General features: G+C 35.1%; 1 protein-coding gene across 1 annotated transcript in view; it reads left to right on the forward strand.

The window, feature by feature from the left end:
* Positions 1-332: 332 nt before the first annotated feature.
* The window catches only part of LOC142335913 (phosphatidylinositol 3-kinase regulatory subunit alpha-like), a 63,045-nt gene continuing 44,468 nt past the window's right edge, over positions 333-18,909 (forward strand). Inside the window, exons 1-4 of the mRNA XM_075384296.1 lie at positions 333-1,231; positions 6,993-7,150; positions 7,811-7,898; positions 8,386-8,701. Of these exons, the coding sequence (XP_075240411.1) occupies positions 541-1,231; positions 6,993-7,150; positions 7,811-7,898; positions 8,386-8,701 (1,253 nt within the window). The 5' untranslated portion in view covers positions 333-540. The remainder of the gene's footprint in view (positions 1,232-6,992; positions 7,151-7,810; positions 7,899-8,385; positions 8,702-18,909) is intronic.

Genomic DNA, 18,909 nt, shown 5'->3' on the forward strand with positions numbered 1-18,909 from the left:
TGGAAACTGTTTGTTGATTAATACAATATGCAGAAATCATGCACATGGCAAATAATTTGGCGAATATTTTGACGGCTTGAAATATACTAATAAACCGTGGGTTCCTAAACCCGTGGGTCAACCCTAAATCTGTGTCTACTACTACTCTACTTTTACTAATTTTGAAGTTGGCATCGATTCGACCCATTTTATACTGTGCAATGTGAACTGGGTTGGGGACAGAATTGATCTAAACATTAATATGCTTATGTGCCTTAATAACAGACTGCCCGAAGGCGACTCTTCATCAGAGAACTGCCAAAACAAAACAATTCAGTCAGTAAATGTTAGTGCCATCATACAGGCGCAGTTGAGTGAACGTAAAAATTGGTGAATTTTAAGGAAAAAGACTTTGATTTAGTAGTGTACGAATTTGGAATGGGCTTAGAACAATTTAAAACTCGTTTACCTTAATTGGAGCACTCTGAAACAAATTCATAACTACCGGAGTTCAGTGCTTATTGCTATAAAGTTTTCTTGACCGCGTCTTTTATAGATTGAATGAGTTCGAAGAAGCGCCCGGCGGAGCGAATCAAAAGGTTTGATTCGTTTTACGCCAGGAGGCCAATCCAATGTCAGTATTGTCTTGATTTCATCCTTGGAAGCACAAAACCTTTGAAAGTGTGCCATGACTGCAAAGCAGTTTTGCACCCAATTTGCGCGCTGCATGGACATGTATCGGATTGCTTTTCTTCAATGTCTGAGCAGCAGTATCAATTACAACAAGCGCTACTTTCACCGAAGCCAATAGCAATTTCTGAATGGACGGCTGATGTTGTTAGAGAATGGATCGCTGCTTCTGAGTCTCACAGATATTTCTACGTTTTTAATTCCAAACGGGAAGTTATAACGGGCGAAAATTTAGTTGACCCAAGCAAAGTAACGTCAACTTTCCGGGCTGATGAACTGCACAAAAAAATGCTATGCGAGGCTATTTATAATGCACAGCATTATTTTCCGCTACCGTCTGACTTCTCAGAAGCCATTGGACACAAAAGCTCAAATTCGAATTACAGTCATGAGTTTTCAAAGTATGAGTGCTACAGCACATTCCAATGCGCAAAGTGCAACCTCTCACGTGGTGTTATGTCTTACGGAGTCAAGTGTCGCAAATGTGGAATGAGATTTCATAGAATGTGTAAGATGCTTCCGAGGCTGCCGCCTTGTCCTAACAAGTTCGCACCAGCTAGTGGTAAGTTTTACTTTAAATGCACAAATCTCATTCTCATGATGATTGTATGCATTTTGTTGAAAACTCCAGAGCAAAGAATACTCTGGCTAGATAGAAAGATATTGAAGTTCGGAAAATGTTTTGTTTTTTTTTTGTTGGGAGCTTATCCATTTTGAGTGTCTACATTTTTTCTTAGAAAAAAATTAAGATTTCCAAAATTTCTCTGATTCAAAAGATTCCTAGGATTAAAAGTGTCAGATTAAAGATCAACATATTTCTGACGTTTTTATTTTCTTTCAAAGGAAGTTTTGAATTAATTGTTATAGGCGTGTCTTTTAATGCAATATGAGTGATTGTCAGATTTTATATCATCATTGTTTTAGTTACCACCTGTTAATTTTCACTCGAAGAAGATCAGCTTTTTTATAACAGCTATTTTTTGCAATCTGATTACTCACTTGTGAGAATTACGTCATTGTTTTTGATTGTTTTTATTTTGAGGTTTTTTGAGTGATTGTTTTTATTTTGAGGTTTTTTGGTCACACACACATAGATTACGTTACTAACAAAATTTCTTGACACTCTCAAGATGCCTCTCGCTAAAATTGAAAGTGATTTACATCGGCGGATAGCGTGTTTAATTGCTCTTGAACGAAGTTCATAGCAATTATTGTACATGTGTGAGTGTTTTTTAATGCAAATTTTTGCTTGACCGTTTTCACTTTTCGAGTGACTTTTACGCCCTTGACTTTTTGCGTTTCGCGTGATCTAAAATTCTCTCTCAATCACAATTTTCAGCAGCTGACATCAATTTGCGGCAATTTAATTCTAAAATTCAAATGAAAAGTGCGCCGAAACTGGTGCCATTTTTCACTTTAAATCTTAATAGTGGTATATGTTAACCTCTAATGTGGTTATTTGAAGCGCACTTTTGAACTTCTTAGTCCCATTTAGGCTCCATCTCCCTCCTCCCCCACCCAGGCTGCAATTGATTAGACATCCCACTAGTTTTTCGAGAGCATTTCTTCCGACGTTTAGTGGGTTATGTTTTTAATTGCTCTGGAACGAAGTTTTTAGCAATTATATTAGACCTGTCGGTCTTTTTTATGCGATTTTTCGCTTGACCAAATTTTTGTCTGACGCTTTTGACTTTTCGTCCTCAAAAACGGGATAAACAGGTAGCGCCCAGTGGGCTTTAAGTGATCTTGGTTCCTTTCAGCTCTAACTGTTTTGGAGACTTATGGTGTGAAGGGCGTTTCTTAGAGGTTGAAGACCCCTCCACTGTTGACTCCCCCACTGTTTCCCCCACCCCCACGAGCGGTTACACCCCACCCCACTATTGACCCCCATATCAGCCCCAGGTGCACCCCCACCCCGTGTCTAGATTCTGAAACAACCGCAGTCTAAAATCAAGCAAATTTATACTAATTTGCACAATTTTTTTCAAGCTTTTTGAAAATGCGTGACATTTTTCAAATTTATCAGCCCTAGGTGTCAAGGAACTTCCTCTAGGGTTTATTAATAGGTTATTGCATAGTTTCAATAGTTGTAATGGAATGGTTTCAACATATTAACATCACGAATTTTAGCATTCTTTCGACAAAACGTGCAATTTTCAAATTTTTTGACATTTTTCCTTATTCAGGTATTTCCAGACCCAAGGGGAGGAAAACCTTTTAAGGGTTTGATAATAATTTATTGACAAATTGTTATTGGCTATGGAAAAGTTTTTCAACTTTTTAGTGTCACAAATTTTATCAATTTTTTGATAAAACTTGCTTTTTAAATTTTTTGAAAATTTGTTTATTTTTTTTTTCAGCCTCAAAAGCCAAGGAACCTCCTGGAGGGTTTGAAATTAGGTTAATGTATAATTTCTAGATGTAATGGTATTTCAAGACTTGAACATCACAAATTTGAGCTTTTTTTGACAAATTTTGCAATTTTTTCAGTTTTTAACATTTATAACCATTATTCAGGTTTTTTGAGACTCAGGTGTCAGAACAACTCCGTTAGGGTTTGATACTAAGTAACTGAAAATTCTCTGGCATTGGATATGTTTTGAACCTTTTAATATCACAAATTTTAGCATTTTTATATAAAGTATTTTGAAGTTTTGTCTTTTTATAGGTTTCGGCAGCCTCAAAAGCCACCGAACCTCCTCTAAGATACTGCATTATAGGTTACTGCATAGTTTCTAAATGTAATGTAATGTTTTCAAGGTTTTATTTTCACAAATTTAGCCAATTTCTGAAAAAATATTAGGAATTTTTTCAAGGATTTGATTTTGTCCGGCACTGGGACCTCCTGGAAGGTTTGATAATAAGCTGCTGCATAATTTCTAGAGATTGAGGAATGGTGATCAGTATTTTTTATGACTCAGTTTCATTAATTTTTGGATATAATTCAAATTTTCTAACTTTCGAAATTTTTTTCGAAGTTTATGGATCTCTGAGCCAGTGAAACTATTTCAGGCTTAAAAAAGGATACTGGATGGTCTCCTGAGACAATGAAATGGTTTAGAAGATATTATTATCTTGAATTTTAGCAAGATTTTGTGAGTTAATGACCATTACTGGCCAACCAAAATTTTTTATGTCTTGCAGATGGTTTACTTGACAGAACTCCAAAGACACAAAATGTTTTTGAACTTTTTTTTACTGCGACGCTGGAAGCTTTTAAATTTTACCTTTTTCAGTTTTCTATGTGATTTATTTACTAAGAAGGCTAGGAAACTAGATGTTGCATCGAATCCCATCATGGAAAGTATTCCTATCTCTTTCTTTCTGTGTCGGTTAGAGGTTCTTACCTTCTCTTTCCAAGATACTGCATTATAGGTTACTGCATAGTTTCTAAATGTAATGTAATGTTTTCAAGGTTTTATTTTCACAAATTTAGCCAATTTCTGGAAAAATATTAGGAATTTTTTCAAGGATTTGATTTTTTCCGGCCCCAGGGGGCACTGGGACCTCCTGGAAGATTTGATAATAAGCTGCTGCATAATTTCTAGAGATTGAGGAATGGTGATCAGTATTTTTTATGACTCAGTTTCATTAATTTTTGGATATAATTCAAATTTTCTAACTTTCGAAAATTTTTTCGAAGTTTATGGATCTCTGAGCCAGTGAAACTATTTCAGGCTTAAAAAAGGATACTGGATGGTCTCCTGAGACAATGAAATGGTTTAGAAGATATTATTATCTTGAATTTTAGCAAGATTTTGTGAGTTAATGACCATTACTGGCCAACCAAAATTTTTTATGTCTTGCAGATGGTTTACTTGACAGAACTCCAAAGACACAAAATGTTTTTGAACTTTTTTTTTACTGCGACGCTGGAAGCTTTTAAATTTTACCTTTGTCAGTTTTCTATGTGATTTATTTACTAAGAAGGCTAGGAAACTAGATGTTGCATCGAATCCCATCATGGAAAGTATTCCTATCTCTTTCTCTCTGTGTCGGTTAGAGGTTCTTTCCTTCTCTTTCCCGTTCATGTTTTCTCTCTCTCTCTCTCTCTCTCTCTGTTGATACTGCACTTCAGCTGCTCTTATGTGGCGTAATGTTATCATCCGTTATCCTCCTTAACGCTGAGTTATAGTAGAATTGTTTTTATCATAAATGACAAGCACCTTTTAGGAAATCGTTGTTAATTGCTCTCAAAAGCATTTTGTAGCAAATACATTAATCGTGTTTGTATCTTTTAGGCAATTTTTTGCTTGACAGATTTTTCTTCTGACCCATTTGACTTCTCGTCTTCAGAAACCGATAAAAAGGTAGCGCCCAGTGGGCATTAAGCTCTCTTAGAACCGTTCAGCCCACTAGTCTTCAAGTATGCGATTCACAGAGTGTTTTGGGGACTTGTGCTTATGGCGTGAAGGGCGGTTCTTAGAAATTGACCCCACACCCCCACCCATCGGCCCCACATCAGTCCGCCCAATCGACTTCTGCACCCCCGCTGCGGTGCACCCCAGCCGCCCTCACCTTACGCCCCTTCAATTGAGCTAAAGCTAGCCTCAACCGTTTGAGAGCAATTTGCCCGACTTCGGTTGTGTTTTAAAACTTTTAGAAACAGTACAATAGGCAAAATTAAGTGAAAACATCCAAGTAATTTTAGAAACTAATTTTTTTTAGTTTTGAAGACTTATAGTTCTATGGCATTTTGAGACCTCGTGTGTAGGAAGCAGCCGCAGTTTTTTTGGGCAATGTGCTAGCTGTTAGTTACAAGAAATCAAATTTTATATATCCGTTAGATTTGGTTTTTAAAGTGTTGCGGTGATCTTTTAATTGTAAACAGCCATGAAGGTCTTTTCCGTGTTTCCTTTTGTACTGCCTATTGTACTCTCTCTAAAAGTTTTAAATACACGCTATCCGTCGATGTAACTGACCTTCATTTTTCGCGAGAGGCATTTTGAGAGTTTCAATTAGTTTGGTTAGTAACGTAATCTATGTGTGACCAAAAACCTATACACAAAAAATAAACACTCACCCCAGAGCAGAAATGACGTAATGCACACAAGTGATTCTCACTCTAGTCTTTTGGTTACTCTCGAAAGAAGTGTGGAGCAATTACTGTAGAAATGTGATTTAAATTTTTCGCTGGACTGTTTTGTTCTATCTTTTTCTGTCGCTGGCTTGAGGGGTCCACGTTCTTTTTAGTAGCCGCGAAGCGATATCGAGGTTGTTATTAATCTCATCCTAGTTTTTTAATGGCCTGTCGCCTTCAATTCTTGTGACCTTTTGACTTTTCATGTTTCAGTGCCATCGCCACTTTGCAACTAATTTTGTTTGCATGACGTCAGTTCTCACTCTAATTTTTTCATTAGTTTTTAGGTCGTTGGTATGATCAGTTTTTTTAATCATACGTACCGCACTCAACAAAATGACTTCCGAGCGCTCGAACCTGAATTATTTCAAATTCTGTAATTGAAGGTCAATTAAGTGCAAATAAACTATAGCCCTATTGCTTCAGAGGTCTCTATTATTTGATGGAACATTTTTCGAATATCTTGTAGAAAAACCAAATTGTTCTTGTTTCAGTTCCACACGCATGCATCCTCTATTTTATCCTGCTTATTTTTTGTCTGTTTTTATAACAGGTCAACAGTCTATTTCGCAACAGGCTTTGCTTTCTCATTAAATATTCGTTTCAAAAATAAAGTTCGAAAAAATTTAGCTCACCGTATTGGTATAGATCGAATTATAAGAATTTTAAAATTTTATCCAGCATTGGATTTTATCGTCCATAATTATTGCAGGGAATTACTGCTCAAGGTTGTCACAAAAATAAAATTTCTATCTGTTTCTGTAAATTTTCACAGTTCGAAAATGTTCGAGAACTAAAAAAGTTTTGAATTTGTGCTTAAAATAGTTGTTCTCGTTTTCCTCTTGTTTTTCGAAAAAAATAAGCATTTTTCTTATCCTGTCTATTTAACTACGGAAATTTTTATTGTGTCAGTTGACCGTTTGCGAAAAAATATTGAATTTCTGTTTTTCGGAGAAATTAAGCTTACCAGTGGGTAACAGAGATGCGGATAACTTGGCAATTATAAAATACTTAATTTTGGGTCATAAATCAGTTTTAGGGTCAATAATTTGGGTCATAAATTAGGGTCAATTTTGGGTCATAAATTAGTTTTCAGAAATACAATGCGTTTTACGGTGGTTAAACCCTGCAGTGGCGAGTTCTGGGCTCATCCAGCTATGTTTTTATCTGATGTCATCAATAGATCATCCCTTACTTGATCGATTCATTTGTATTGTGGAATCACTTTGACTTGTATTTTTAGAGTACGTCTTTGGGCAGGACTTATCAGACGTGTTCTCTCCGTATGAAAACAAACAGGTGCCTCTCTTTCTCAAACTGTGCTTCCAAGTCATCCAGGAGCGACTGCAACCATCAGACAAGGCAATCTACGTCTCATCAGCCAAAGGCATCCGATTACAGGTAGATGCGATAAAAATAAAAAGCTTTTTAATATTCATCAGACCACATTATAGTAGAAAAATTTATAATACAAGCAATCCAAGTTTGTTAAAATCAGAGCTAAGGTTTTGTATAGGCAGTTCAAAAGGTATTTTAGCGTTTTAAAAGGCGGGTATTTCCAACTATAGCCCCCCGCCCACAGCTTAGTTGTCTTATAACCTATAGCCCCCAATCGTGGTAAATATACCATCATTTGGGGCTATAGTGGGAAAGACCTTGAATGGCATTAATGTGATAAAACAGAAGCATTGGGCCTTTCAATTTTTCGTAAAATTCAAATCACCACTTTCAAAATGTAAGTTTTTCAGAGTTTGGAGTGTTGGATATATTTTTTTGAGAGTGCGTTGATGAAACACGCACTTAAGTATTGTAATGGATGAATTAAAAGCAGTTCTCTAGTTTTTGAATGCCCAGTGTATCAATTTTGACTAATCATGAAACAAATAAAATACTGATGCAGGCTCTTTCATCATAGCCAGTTTCCTAGTTAAGCTAGAAAACGACAATATGCCTTAATTGGCGTTTTTGAGCTTAGTCCACAATGGGGAGAAAACCCACTATTCTATTTATGTTCTGTATTTAATTTTAATTTCGAAAGGTGATAGGACGTTTTGATTTCAGGAACTCTGTATCAAATATGGCTTTGACATCTTCCGAGAGGGATCTGGGAAAACTACAGTGCAGCCTACCGTCTCACACGAGGGAATAGGTAAATAAAAGGGGGGAGGTTTTCCACAGCGGTCCCAGATACGAAATAGGTGGTTTTTTTTCACCTGAAAATTAATTTAAAATCGAAAAAAAAACGAATTTCTTGAACAATGATTATTGGTCTTAAATACGGAATTGTATGCTAACTGATGCCGAAGTTTAAACCGAATAACTTATACCGCTCACTACTGCTAAAATTGGCATAAAATTAGATCTGAAAAACAAACGATTTGTCCATTTTAAGAACTGTTTAGCAATTTTCTTCACAAACGGTTTGTTTGATAATGCTTTCCGTCATCTCGAAATTGCGTTTTTACCGTTTTTAAAGTTTTGCGAGCTATAATGGGAACGACCCCGATTTTTCGTCTGTAGGGCTTTCCCAAAAGTGTTCCGAAAGTTTTGTAATTATAAGAAACTCTTTGACAGACGACGCTAGTGTGGCAGGTTGTTCTCAAGCTGTTTACAAAAATATCTGTTCGTTGTTTCAGAATCCGCCTTAAAGAGCATTCCAAATCTTGACGACCTCGCTGGTCTATTGAAGTCCTACCTCCGAGAACTGCCCAACCCTGTGATCCCCTTTGAGGTATACGATGACATGATAGCCCTGGCCAAGAAAGGCTCCATATCGGACGATGAGGCCAAAATGGTGGTGGAAAAAATTCCCCCTCCTCACAGATTTGCATTGAGTCATATCCTGCTCCATATTGAGTGGATCCATGATTTCTTCAAGGGTGCTGACAGACTGGGCTCACTGTTTGCAGCCTTTGGTACTATTCTGGTGCGACCACCTCCTCAATCTGTTAGGTATGTATGTCCACAATTATACATATCATTAATAGCCGCGAAGTTATAACGGCTATTATCGGGGACATCGTGGTTTTTTACGACTCAGAGGAGTATTGGTTTTCTTAAGGTTTTTTTACCGGAAGTACTATTTGTTCAGGCGGCGTTTTGACCTAATAGTGAAAGTGAGTAAAATTGCCGTGTGAACTAACTTTTTCTGAGCGAGAAAAAATTTTTGTCCATGCGCTGCGTTCAGTGAATGACTTTTCGACTTTGAAGAGAGTTTTTGAGAGATTGGCGCAAATAGATGACAGTTTTTAGCCGTGTTTTCGTCCATTGTACCCTAATTTCTTTTATTTATAAGCGCCGTCAGCCTCTCAAACGGCTATTATTTAGGCGGTCTCCTTTTTTTAAATTTGATTTAACTTTTGATCACGTTTTTCGTTTTACATAAGTAACGTTTTTCACATTTGACTTCTGATTTACTTCACTCACTGTTTCAACTGAATGAATTTTAATATCTTTCATGCATTGAATTACGCATTATAGTGATTACGGTAAAATTCAAAAGAGCAAAATTAAAGGAAACGGATAAACCGATAAAGCCCGGTCATTAAGTCATTGAGAATTAGGTTTTCAAAGTTCATTAGAGTGTTTGCTAGCTGACATTGGTATTGAGCTTATTGGCTTCCAGTATGGAAGCTGTATCAAGTATAGTTTTTGGAGTCTAACTGAAAGAGCGCGCCAAATTAGATCTCTTTTTGACACTAAAAAAACAAAAAATTCAGTCAATTTCTTTTTTTCTTTTTTTGTTTGAATCCCGATGTGCATCAAGCGCGTCAACGGCGGCAATTTTCGGTTAGCCTGCCGGCTATGTTTGTAACTTGGTTTTTTGTAGAAGTAAATTTTGATCGACGTCACAAACATCTGAAATCGATACTACAATGTTTCTGCGACCTAATAATTCGCTTCAAGTGAAAAAATGGCCCATATTTGTCATTTTTTTGTCAATTATTGTCTTTTTTTTATTAACCTCCCCCCTTTTTTGGCTCTTTAAGTGGACTTTTTAAAAACCAAATTAGTAAATATGTCAATTTTTTGTTGATAATGCCTGATTTGAATGCTTCCTTTTGACGTGAGGTGTTTTTTTCTAAAATATTACTGATACTAATGCGATTTTGGCGGTTTTTGTTGTCAAATTTTTTTAAGTTTTTGTTTTTACTTTGAGTTTATTTACCATAAAAAGTGTTTTGGTGACCCATCGTTGTTTTTGGTTTCGTTTTCTTGCTAATTGAATTGGTTTTGGTGATAATTATTTAAAATTCAGTGAAATTTTTTACCATATTTTGAACATTTTTTTTTTCAATTTATTTTAGTGTTTCGCAATGAGCTTTTTTTCACTTTTTACTGAGATCGAAAGATGGCTATGTAACTTTCTAAAACCTCGATTGCTTAATAACAAAAAAATCATGTTTTCCACCTCAATTCTGTTTGATTTTGATTGTTAGAGTTTCAAATTCAGTTTTGATTTTTCTGAAATTGCTAATTAGTTTTTTTTAAAGTTTTTCATAATGAAAGTATTCTCCACATTCTAGCATGTTTCATTCTAACATTCTCCTAAAACCTTTAGTTTTAATTGCGCTGTCTTCATTAAATTGAAAATCATTGATTTGAACTAATAATTTTTGTCTTTTTCCTTTGAATTTTTGTTTTTTTTGTTTGCCTTTGATTATTTTAACATAAGGCAGAGGCTTTGCTACCTTTTCACTTTCACAAATTTTAAGCAACTCTTTTTCTGCAAAGATTCTTAGGGCTTCGTTTTGGTAGAATGCAAATTTTTGGGTCGAAATATTTTTCTGTCTCTTTAGTAGTTTTAATTATTAATTTCGATTTCGTTAATTTTTTGGTCATTGTTTATTTTCATCGCTTTATTATGATTTAAAGCGAGAACTAACGTTTATAGTTAAAGCGACAAATTTTATTTAGTAAACAATTGATTACTGTATTTTGCTGCACCATACGTGTTTTTGTATTCGGTTTGTTGCTAATTGAATTGTTTTTGCGATAGCTTTAAAATTCAGTGAAAATTTTACCATATTTTTGACATTTTTTCCCAATTTTTTTTACTGTTTCACAATTGAGCTGATTTCTTTCCTACTGAGGCTTAAAGATGACTCTGTACTGTTTTAAATCGCGATTTCTTATTAGCTTAAAAACAAAAAATCTATGTTTTTCTACCTCATTTTTTTCGTTTTGATTTTAGTTTCCTTTTGATTTTTCAGAAATTGCGAATCAGTTTTTTAATTTTTACAGTGTATGTATTCTTCACCTTTTAGCATGTTTTTTCTACCATTCTCCTAAGACATCGCCCTGCCATTAATAATTTGAAAAACCATCGATTTGAGCTGATTGCTTTTGTCTTTTTTCCTTTGAATTTTTTCTTTTGTCTTTTTTCCTCTGAATTCTTTGAAAAGTGTTCTGTTTGCGATTGCTTTTATTTAACCTGTCACTGAGGTTTTGTTGACTTCGCTTTCAAAAATTTTGAACAACGCTTTTTTATTCGAATATTCCCAGGTCTTGCTTTTTGGTAGCACACGAATTTTGCGTTTGAATATCGTTCTGTCTCTTTAATCTTCTTCATGATTAATTTCGATTTGGTTTTTTGTCATTGTTTAGTTTTATTGTGATCATTGTGATAAAAAGCGATAAACAATGTTTTTAGTTAAAGCGACAAGTTTTGTATAGTTAACAATTTTTGGTCCTTTTGTGCTTTATTCAAATTTTTCCTCCAGAATAATGTTTTGGGAGCTTAACAAAGGTTGACTGTTGCTGCTTGTGCACTTTGATGTTTTCAATTGCGTACAAAAATTCTGGCCTGTTTTGTGTATTGTTGTATTGTAATTTTTTAGTTCAGTTGGTTTTATAGGGTATTTTCTGTTGACTGATATTTTTATTCTTGTTAGTCACTTTTGTGGGGCCCAATTGATTTAAAAGGTAATGGGTTTCATGAAGACGACTCTTTGATTCGTTCCAGAATTTCTTCCGGCTATGTTTTTTAATTCGTCGTCTCGATGGATGGTTCTTGCGACCTGACTTTTTGGAAATGAGTTGTTTAATTTCATTGGTTTCTTTGCAGTTAAAATTTGTGCGTGTGACGTCATTTGTTCTGCTTTTAGGTCAATTGCGTGACTTCCCTAAAAAATAGCTTCTGAACTCGCGTTATAAACTTTAAATTTTATGAAGATTTACTAGTTAAAGGTCAGTAGTGTGCATCTAAGTAGTGCCAAACGTATATGCCCTAGTTCTTAAGTATTGGTCTTGAGTTTTTGATTTTGAATTTTAATTTTGAAAAATTCCATTAGGGTTTTTCCTTATAGAGCGTATTTGTCTCAAAAAAAAATGACAGCCCGAATCTAACCGAAAAGCCTAGTGGTCTATTAAAGGACTGGTGGTCAATCTGTCTATCTTATTTCTTTAGTTGTTTTTATTCATGGAAGGCCACAAGCGTCTATCGCGGCTATTTTCCGGCAATCTGCCGGCTATGTTACATGTTTTATTGTCTCATTATTGTCCATATCTTATTATTTCCCAGGTGCACGTGATATTTTTTACATAGTAACGTTAAATAGCCCTATAGCCCCCAGTAACGTTATTAGCCCTTGCACCTGAGGGGTGTAACATTCATTTGCACACTAAGCTGGAGGAGTGGGGGGGGAGGTGGAATAGAATAGACCCGAGAACCGTTCATCGTTTACTTTATAACTTGACAATCGATGTTGTGTCTTGTTCTCAAACAAAGTTTGTAACAACTGGGTTGGTTCCGTCGGTTTTTTACTCGATTGTTTTTGTCTAACCAATTGGCTCTCTTACAGTATACTCTTATTCCGTTTGGGAAAGTTAATCCGTGATATCATTTTACTCTACGGTTAATCGATGAAGCTCATTAATTGCTCTTGATTGTGTCTTTTCTTAATCAAAATTTTTGCTTGAATGTTTTCCGCTTTTACTCTAGAGCATTTTCTCTCGTGTGACCTTTTCAAGCTTGACTTCTGAAGTTACGCGTGATCTCAATCGCTTTCATTCCGAAAAAAGTTTGTTGCTAAGATAAGCCGATTTTTTGTTGAAGTTGTAATGACGATATAGCTTCGATGTGAGAGTGATATGCGGGAGAGTAGTATACATAGCTGTTTAGTGTATACTACGAGGGGGGGGACATTACATGTTTTGAGATAGGGAATAATCATGTATGCAAGGATAGAAGGGACATTTGAGAAAAGGATCCTTTTCTCAAATGTCCCGTCTATCCTTGCATACATGATTATTCCCTATCTTAAAACATGTAATGTCCCCCCCCCGTAGTATACACTACACAGCTATAAGATAGGGATAATCATGTATGCAAGGGTAGATGGGACATTTGAGAAAAGGATCCTTTTCTCAAATGTCCCATCTATCCTTGCATGGTACAAGATCGGCTTCCCATGCACTAGATCCGGGTTCGAATCCCACCGGGGCGAAGATCCTTTTCTACATAACGGGGGGACGAACATTTATGGAAGCCTGATTTTCTCGGCCCGACAACAACGGGGTGGGACACTTGAAAATTTTGAAAATCTGAAAAAAATGTCCCCTCTATTTTTTTCGCCGAAAATGCAAATTTTGAAAAAAATTTTTTGTTCCTCATATAAGGGTGGACCAACACTTGTAAAATTTTTTGAAAATTTTTTCAGAAAATTTTTTGTTGATTTTTTGGCTTAAATTGATGTGAAAGGTTGTGAAACATGTTTTGCGAGTGAAAAAAGTGGTCGGAAATTTTTTTTTTAAAAATCGAAATTTTTGCCCTATAGGGGAATCAGAATTTTTTAAAAAATGGGGTCTAATAACTTTTTTGCGTTTTTTCGGCTTTAATCAATGTAAAAATGTGTGAAACACGTTTTGTGACTAAAAAAGTTGTCGGAAAAATTTTTTCAAAAATTGAAATTTTTGTCCTATAAGGGGATCGGAACTTGTAAAATTTTTTTGAAAAATGGGGTCCAAAAATTTTTTTTGAAATTTTTTGGCTTTAATCAATGTAAAAATGAGTGAAACACGTTTTTTGGGTAAAAAAAAGTCAAAAACAATTTTTTCGAAAAGCGAAATTTTTGTCCTATAAGGGGACCAGAACTTGTAAATTTTTTTTTGAAAAATAGTGTCCAAAAACTTTGGTGAAATTTTGTCTCTATTAGATGTGAAATGGTGTGAATCATGTTTTGCGAGTGATAAAAGCTGTAGAAGGTTATTTTTGGCAAATCGAGTTTTTGGCCCGAAGTTTGACTTTTAACAATTTTTGAGAAAAAACTCAGGTTTGTCAAGTGTATGCGGTTTTAAATTTTTTTGTTAAAATTGATTAATGTCTTAGAGCATGAGATAAACTTAGATCTACATACCCTTGAGACCAACGCCGTCATGCTATGTCAAAAAAAAAAACGAAAAGCACACAAACACCGACACGTACCACACCCCAACCTACCCACAAGCCCAACCCACCAACACACGCGCAGCCATCACACACACCCCAAACACACACATGCGCCACGCACCTACATTAACCACACCCAAACACAACCCCCGAACTATCAGAGATCTCTAATTATTTATAAAGTCCAAAACAATCAGATTTTTCTAGATAAAAAAATTCTTAGATACAAATACAAAAAAATTCTAGAAATTTACGTAAAAAGATTGAGCAGGAGATAGTTTTGATCTACCGACCTCTGGGTTATGGGCCCAGCGCGCTTCCCCTGCGCCATCCTGCTTTAATACAAACTTACAGTTATGATTACGTAAAAACATAGAGAGATCAATAATAAATATATAAATATGTACCTACATATATCCATATTTACATATTTATATGTATGGATGTATTACATATAAACTCATAAATAGGAACTTGCATACATCATTAAAACCTACATATATGCATATACAACATGCATACACAAATACATACATACATACATACATACATACATACATACATACATATATACATACATACATACACACATACATATATACATACATACATACATTCATACACATACATACATAAAAATACACATTGATAAAAAAACCAGAGTTGTAGAAGGAAATAACTTTTCACGTAATTATGTGCACAATTATGGTCATAATCACTTATGCCCATAAATGTATACAAAAATGGGACCAAAAACAAAAAAAAATAACTAACCTGTTAGTAGATGTATTAAATCATTAATGATATATTAAGTGGAGAGTCATCGGATCATGCTCAAACATGTTCAGGGTCACAACATTTTCCAAAATAAATTGACCAATCGCAGTGCTGCATTTATAATTCGAGTTAACAACCAATCAGAATTGAAAGATTTTTAAACAAAAACTCTAAACGCTCACGTTCAGTAAACAGTAAATAATGAACACAATAGGAACAAAAGACATGAAGCTCATTCATGAAAAAGTTTTATCTTTGAGAGGTAACATAAAATATACACACATATCTTATGGACAGTTATGTTTTGTAGCTGCTTGTTCTTTATTAGATCCCGAAGTTGACGGAGAAATAGCCGCAAACAGCAGTAGAAAGAAACACAACTCGCAGACTGTTGTGTAAACAACACATAGATTTATATGCTCAACGGTTTTTCTACTTTTTGTTATAATAAAGCTGTTATCACTGCGCCATAAACCCGTGTTTTCATCGAACGTTTCCTTCATCAATGCGACATGCTTGTAATTGTGGCATGTACGAACCAGTGTTCGAGTTTGAGAATCGTTGGTTTTTTTTATTTCTAAATATTCAGCGGCCATAATTTTCAGAAAAACCTTTTCAGCAGTATGTGGTTTGTAACTGGAAACTGAATATCAGTTCTCGAAATAATATCTTAGCAGTGAAAAAGCAAACTGAACAAGTTTATCAATTATAACGGTGAAAAGTTTTGTCAAATTGGATAGAGTTGAATTTCAGTTACGAAATCGATAAATAGGAACTGCGAAATGACGGAATGATAAGAGTTATGAGTAGAATGATTTGTTTATTTGTTTGGAATGCATAATTTTTGCATCATGTCTAAAAATAGAATTACGTCATCTCTTTTTGTAAGGTTTTCTATGAGCGCGATAATTCTTCTTTTGACATGTATAAAACAGTTTCCATATGTCGAACCAGCTTATCCGTTGTTGATGAAAAACAACTTGCTGTTGACTTTATTTGCGTTGGTTGGTACTTCTGATAATGTTTTTTGAAATATGTCTTATAATGCTTAGCGCGGCGGTGTTGCATCAAGGAATGGATGGTGCCGAAATGCCTTGGACAATTGTGACATTGAATGGCTTTGGCAGCAGGATGAACTTTATATTTTTCTAATTTAAAAGTCTTTTTCTGAACTTCCATCTTCACGAAAGACAAAAACAAACCGTTAAGACGAGTAAACTTTGAACCAGTTACAGCTTCCCCTGTTTTGTTTACAATTTAAAGAAAAGCTGAAGCTGCTCAACTTTTGTTTGTTCAATGTACCACTGTCCATACATGTAGGCGTCAAGCAGCGCAATTTGTTTACAAGCAAGTAAACTCTGCTTAAGCAAGCCAGAATTAAACTGTTATGGTGAGCATGTATTTAACCAGTACAGCTTCTCTTGTTTTATGTAAACATTAGAAGAACGCTTGCACCGCTGAACATTTGTTTGACCATTTTTAGCACTGTCCAGAAATGTAGGCGTCAGGCTACGAAATTTGTTTACATGTAATTAAACTCGGTCCAAGAAAGGCAGAAATAAAATGTTATGGTGAGCAAGTATTTAACCATTTACAGCTTCTCTTGTTTTATGTAAACATCAAAAGAACGATGCGTTTCGAGTTCTAAAATTTTTTTGTGAGCAAACACACGTTCATCGCACTCGAATCGGTTGGTTTGGACGTATTGTTTATGAATTGTTTGCATATGACGTCGGAGGCTGCGCTTATCTACGAGTTTTTTCCGTCAAATTGTACACGTTTCAGCGTTCATTGTAAACAGGAGAAAAGCAGAAAGAATAGGAACGCAAAAAAGACTATAAAATTATGATGAAATGAAAAGAGTTAAAGTTTTTCAATCAAGTGAATTTCAGGTTAAGGCAAAAAGCAAATGTACGAATTTTATTGTCGGGCAAACTGTAGTTTAAATTTGTTTCATCCAATCAGAGTGCGCGTCTTTTTTGGATACTTTTGCAACAGAAAGCTACTGCTCCGCAAACAGCAGTAGAAGGGAACACAACTCTCAGACTGTTGTGTAAACAACACATAGATTTATATGCTCAACGGGTTTTTTTTCGACTTTTTGTTGGTTTAAAACAGGTGATATTGAATTCAAAGTTTTACTTTTTATTTGTCTACCCTAATTTTGGTAAGGTGTAAAACTATCTGATAAAAAATGTTTATTGATTGTTTACTGTGATTTCTCTATAATCCAAGCTTCAGCTGGATTTATTTCAACCCAGTCTTACTTCGCTTATTTGCTTAAAACATTGTCTTGCATAATTGTTTGTTTAGTGTCTGAGTTTTCAGCATACAAATTTCTGTGTTGATGAAAAATTGTTTATTAATTTTCTGCCGTGATATATAAAAAATCCAAGCTTCTGCTGGGTTTAACTCAACCTGGGCTACTTTGCTTATTTGTTCAAAACATTGTTTCGCGTACTTGTTTGTTCATTGTCTGAAATTTTAAGCAGCGCTTAATTCTGTCTCACAATGTTTGTCTAGTGCTAAGATGAATCTTTAGTTAAAGTTTAATTAAGAACTGGTTTCAAGATGTTAACAAAAGTACCTTTCAAGATGTAACCAAAAGATTGAACATTGTGAAAAGCAACAAATACTACATGTACAATGAGTTTAAAGAGTTTTGTTGTACTTTAGAGTCGAGATAACTTGATAACCTTCTTGACGGGGGCATAGCATTGGCTCAAAGGTGTTTCATCGATACTGACATCATCAGAAAAATTGTTGGCAAGCAACGGGAGGCTTTCCGGGGTTTTGGTTTCATCACATGGCGACTGATCAAAATTTCAAAAACCAGATATTTGCTCAACTTCTTCTAGCTGCCCCAATTGATTCTCCCAGATTTCAATGCAGTCATGATCATAGTCTGCAAAAACTTTTCTTGTTCGCTTTGCCAATTTTTTCACATCCAGCTTTTTTGTTTGAATGGGAGTAATACATCCATAATATCGATGAGCATATGGAGACTCTTCTTGTCGTAACGATTTTTCTGGCGTTTTTGTAAGTTGAAACAAATCGTTCTGTTTTGTGTATTCAAGTATTGGTTCAATGTAATTAACTGGAACAATAAAGCTGTTTTTTATGTGCCATAATTCTGTCTTGTCATCAAAGCTTTCCTGCACAAGGACAATATTTTTGAAGTTGTGACACATTCGCACAAGGGTTCGAGTGCCTCGCTCACTTGTCTTTGCAATTTCTAAATATTCAGCAGCCAAATTGCAGATGATGGATAAACAATTGATGTTTTTGTTCTGATTTTACGAATTTAAACAGTAACAAAGGAAACAGTTTTCTTTCAAAGGAAAGTTTTCTTTCAAAGGAAATAAAGACTTAACAGCGGAGTCTAGAACCAATTCTAGTAAGAACAGAAATGAAAAATTGTTTTTTATATGGTATGGAACTGCAAGGAAAAGCAGGTTCGAAGATGAAAGCAAATTCTAGAAGGTTAAGTAACAAAAGACTTGCAGTAATGTAATAAAATGCCAAAGAACTAAAGAATTTTCACAAAACTTATATTGAACAACAAGAAAGAACAATGGCGGATAGATTGAAAAGTTGTTGCAGACGTTTTTGTTTATTTGACTTAGCCATTTCATCATTATTCCGTCATGTCTATAAATAGAATTATGTCATATTGAACTAAGTTGAATTGGGGTTCCCTCGGGAAATATAAATAGACTCGAGGAGGCGAGCTAATTTATCCATTGCTAATGAAAATTTGTCACTTTTTAGATTTAAAGGTCGGGACTTGTAAAACTGTTTTCTGCTATGGCCTTTATAATGCTTGGCCCGGCGATGTTGCATTAGTGAATGGAAATTTTTAAATTTCCTTGGACAATTGTGACACTGAATGGGTCTTGATTCAGCAGGGTATATTTTTTCCGATCTTTTGAATTTCATATTTCGTATAAACGTCATAGCTGATAGAGGAGTATAAATTTGTTTACACGCTAGG

Source organism: Convolutriloba macropyga, chromosome 3, assembly GCF_964194025.1.
Source record: "Convolutriloba macropyga chromosome 3, txConMacr16.3, whole genome shotgun sequence".
NCBI classification, from domain to species: Eukaryota; Metazoa; Xenacoelomorpha; order Acoela; family Convolutidae; genus Convolutriloba; species Convolutriloba macropyga.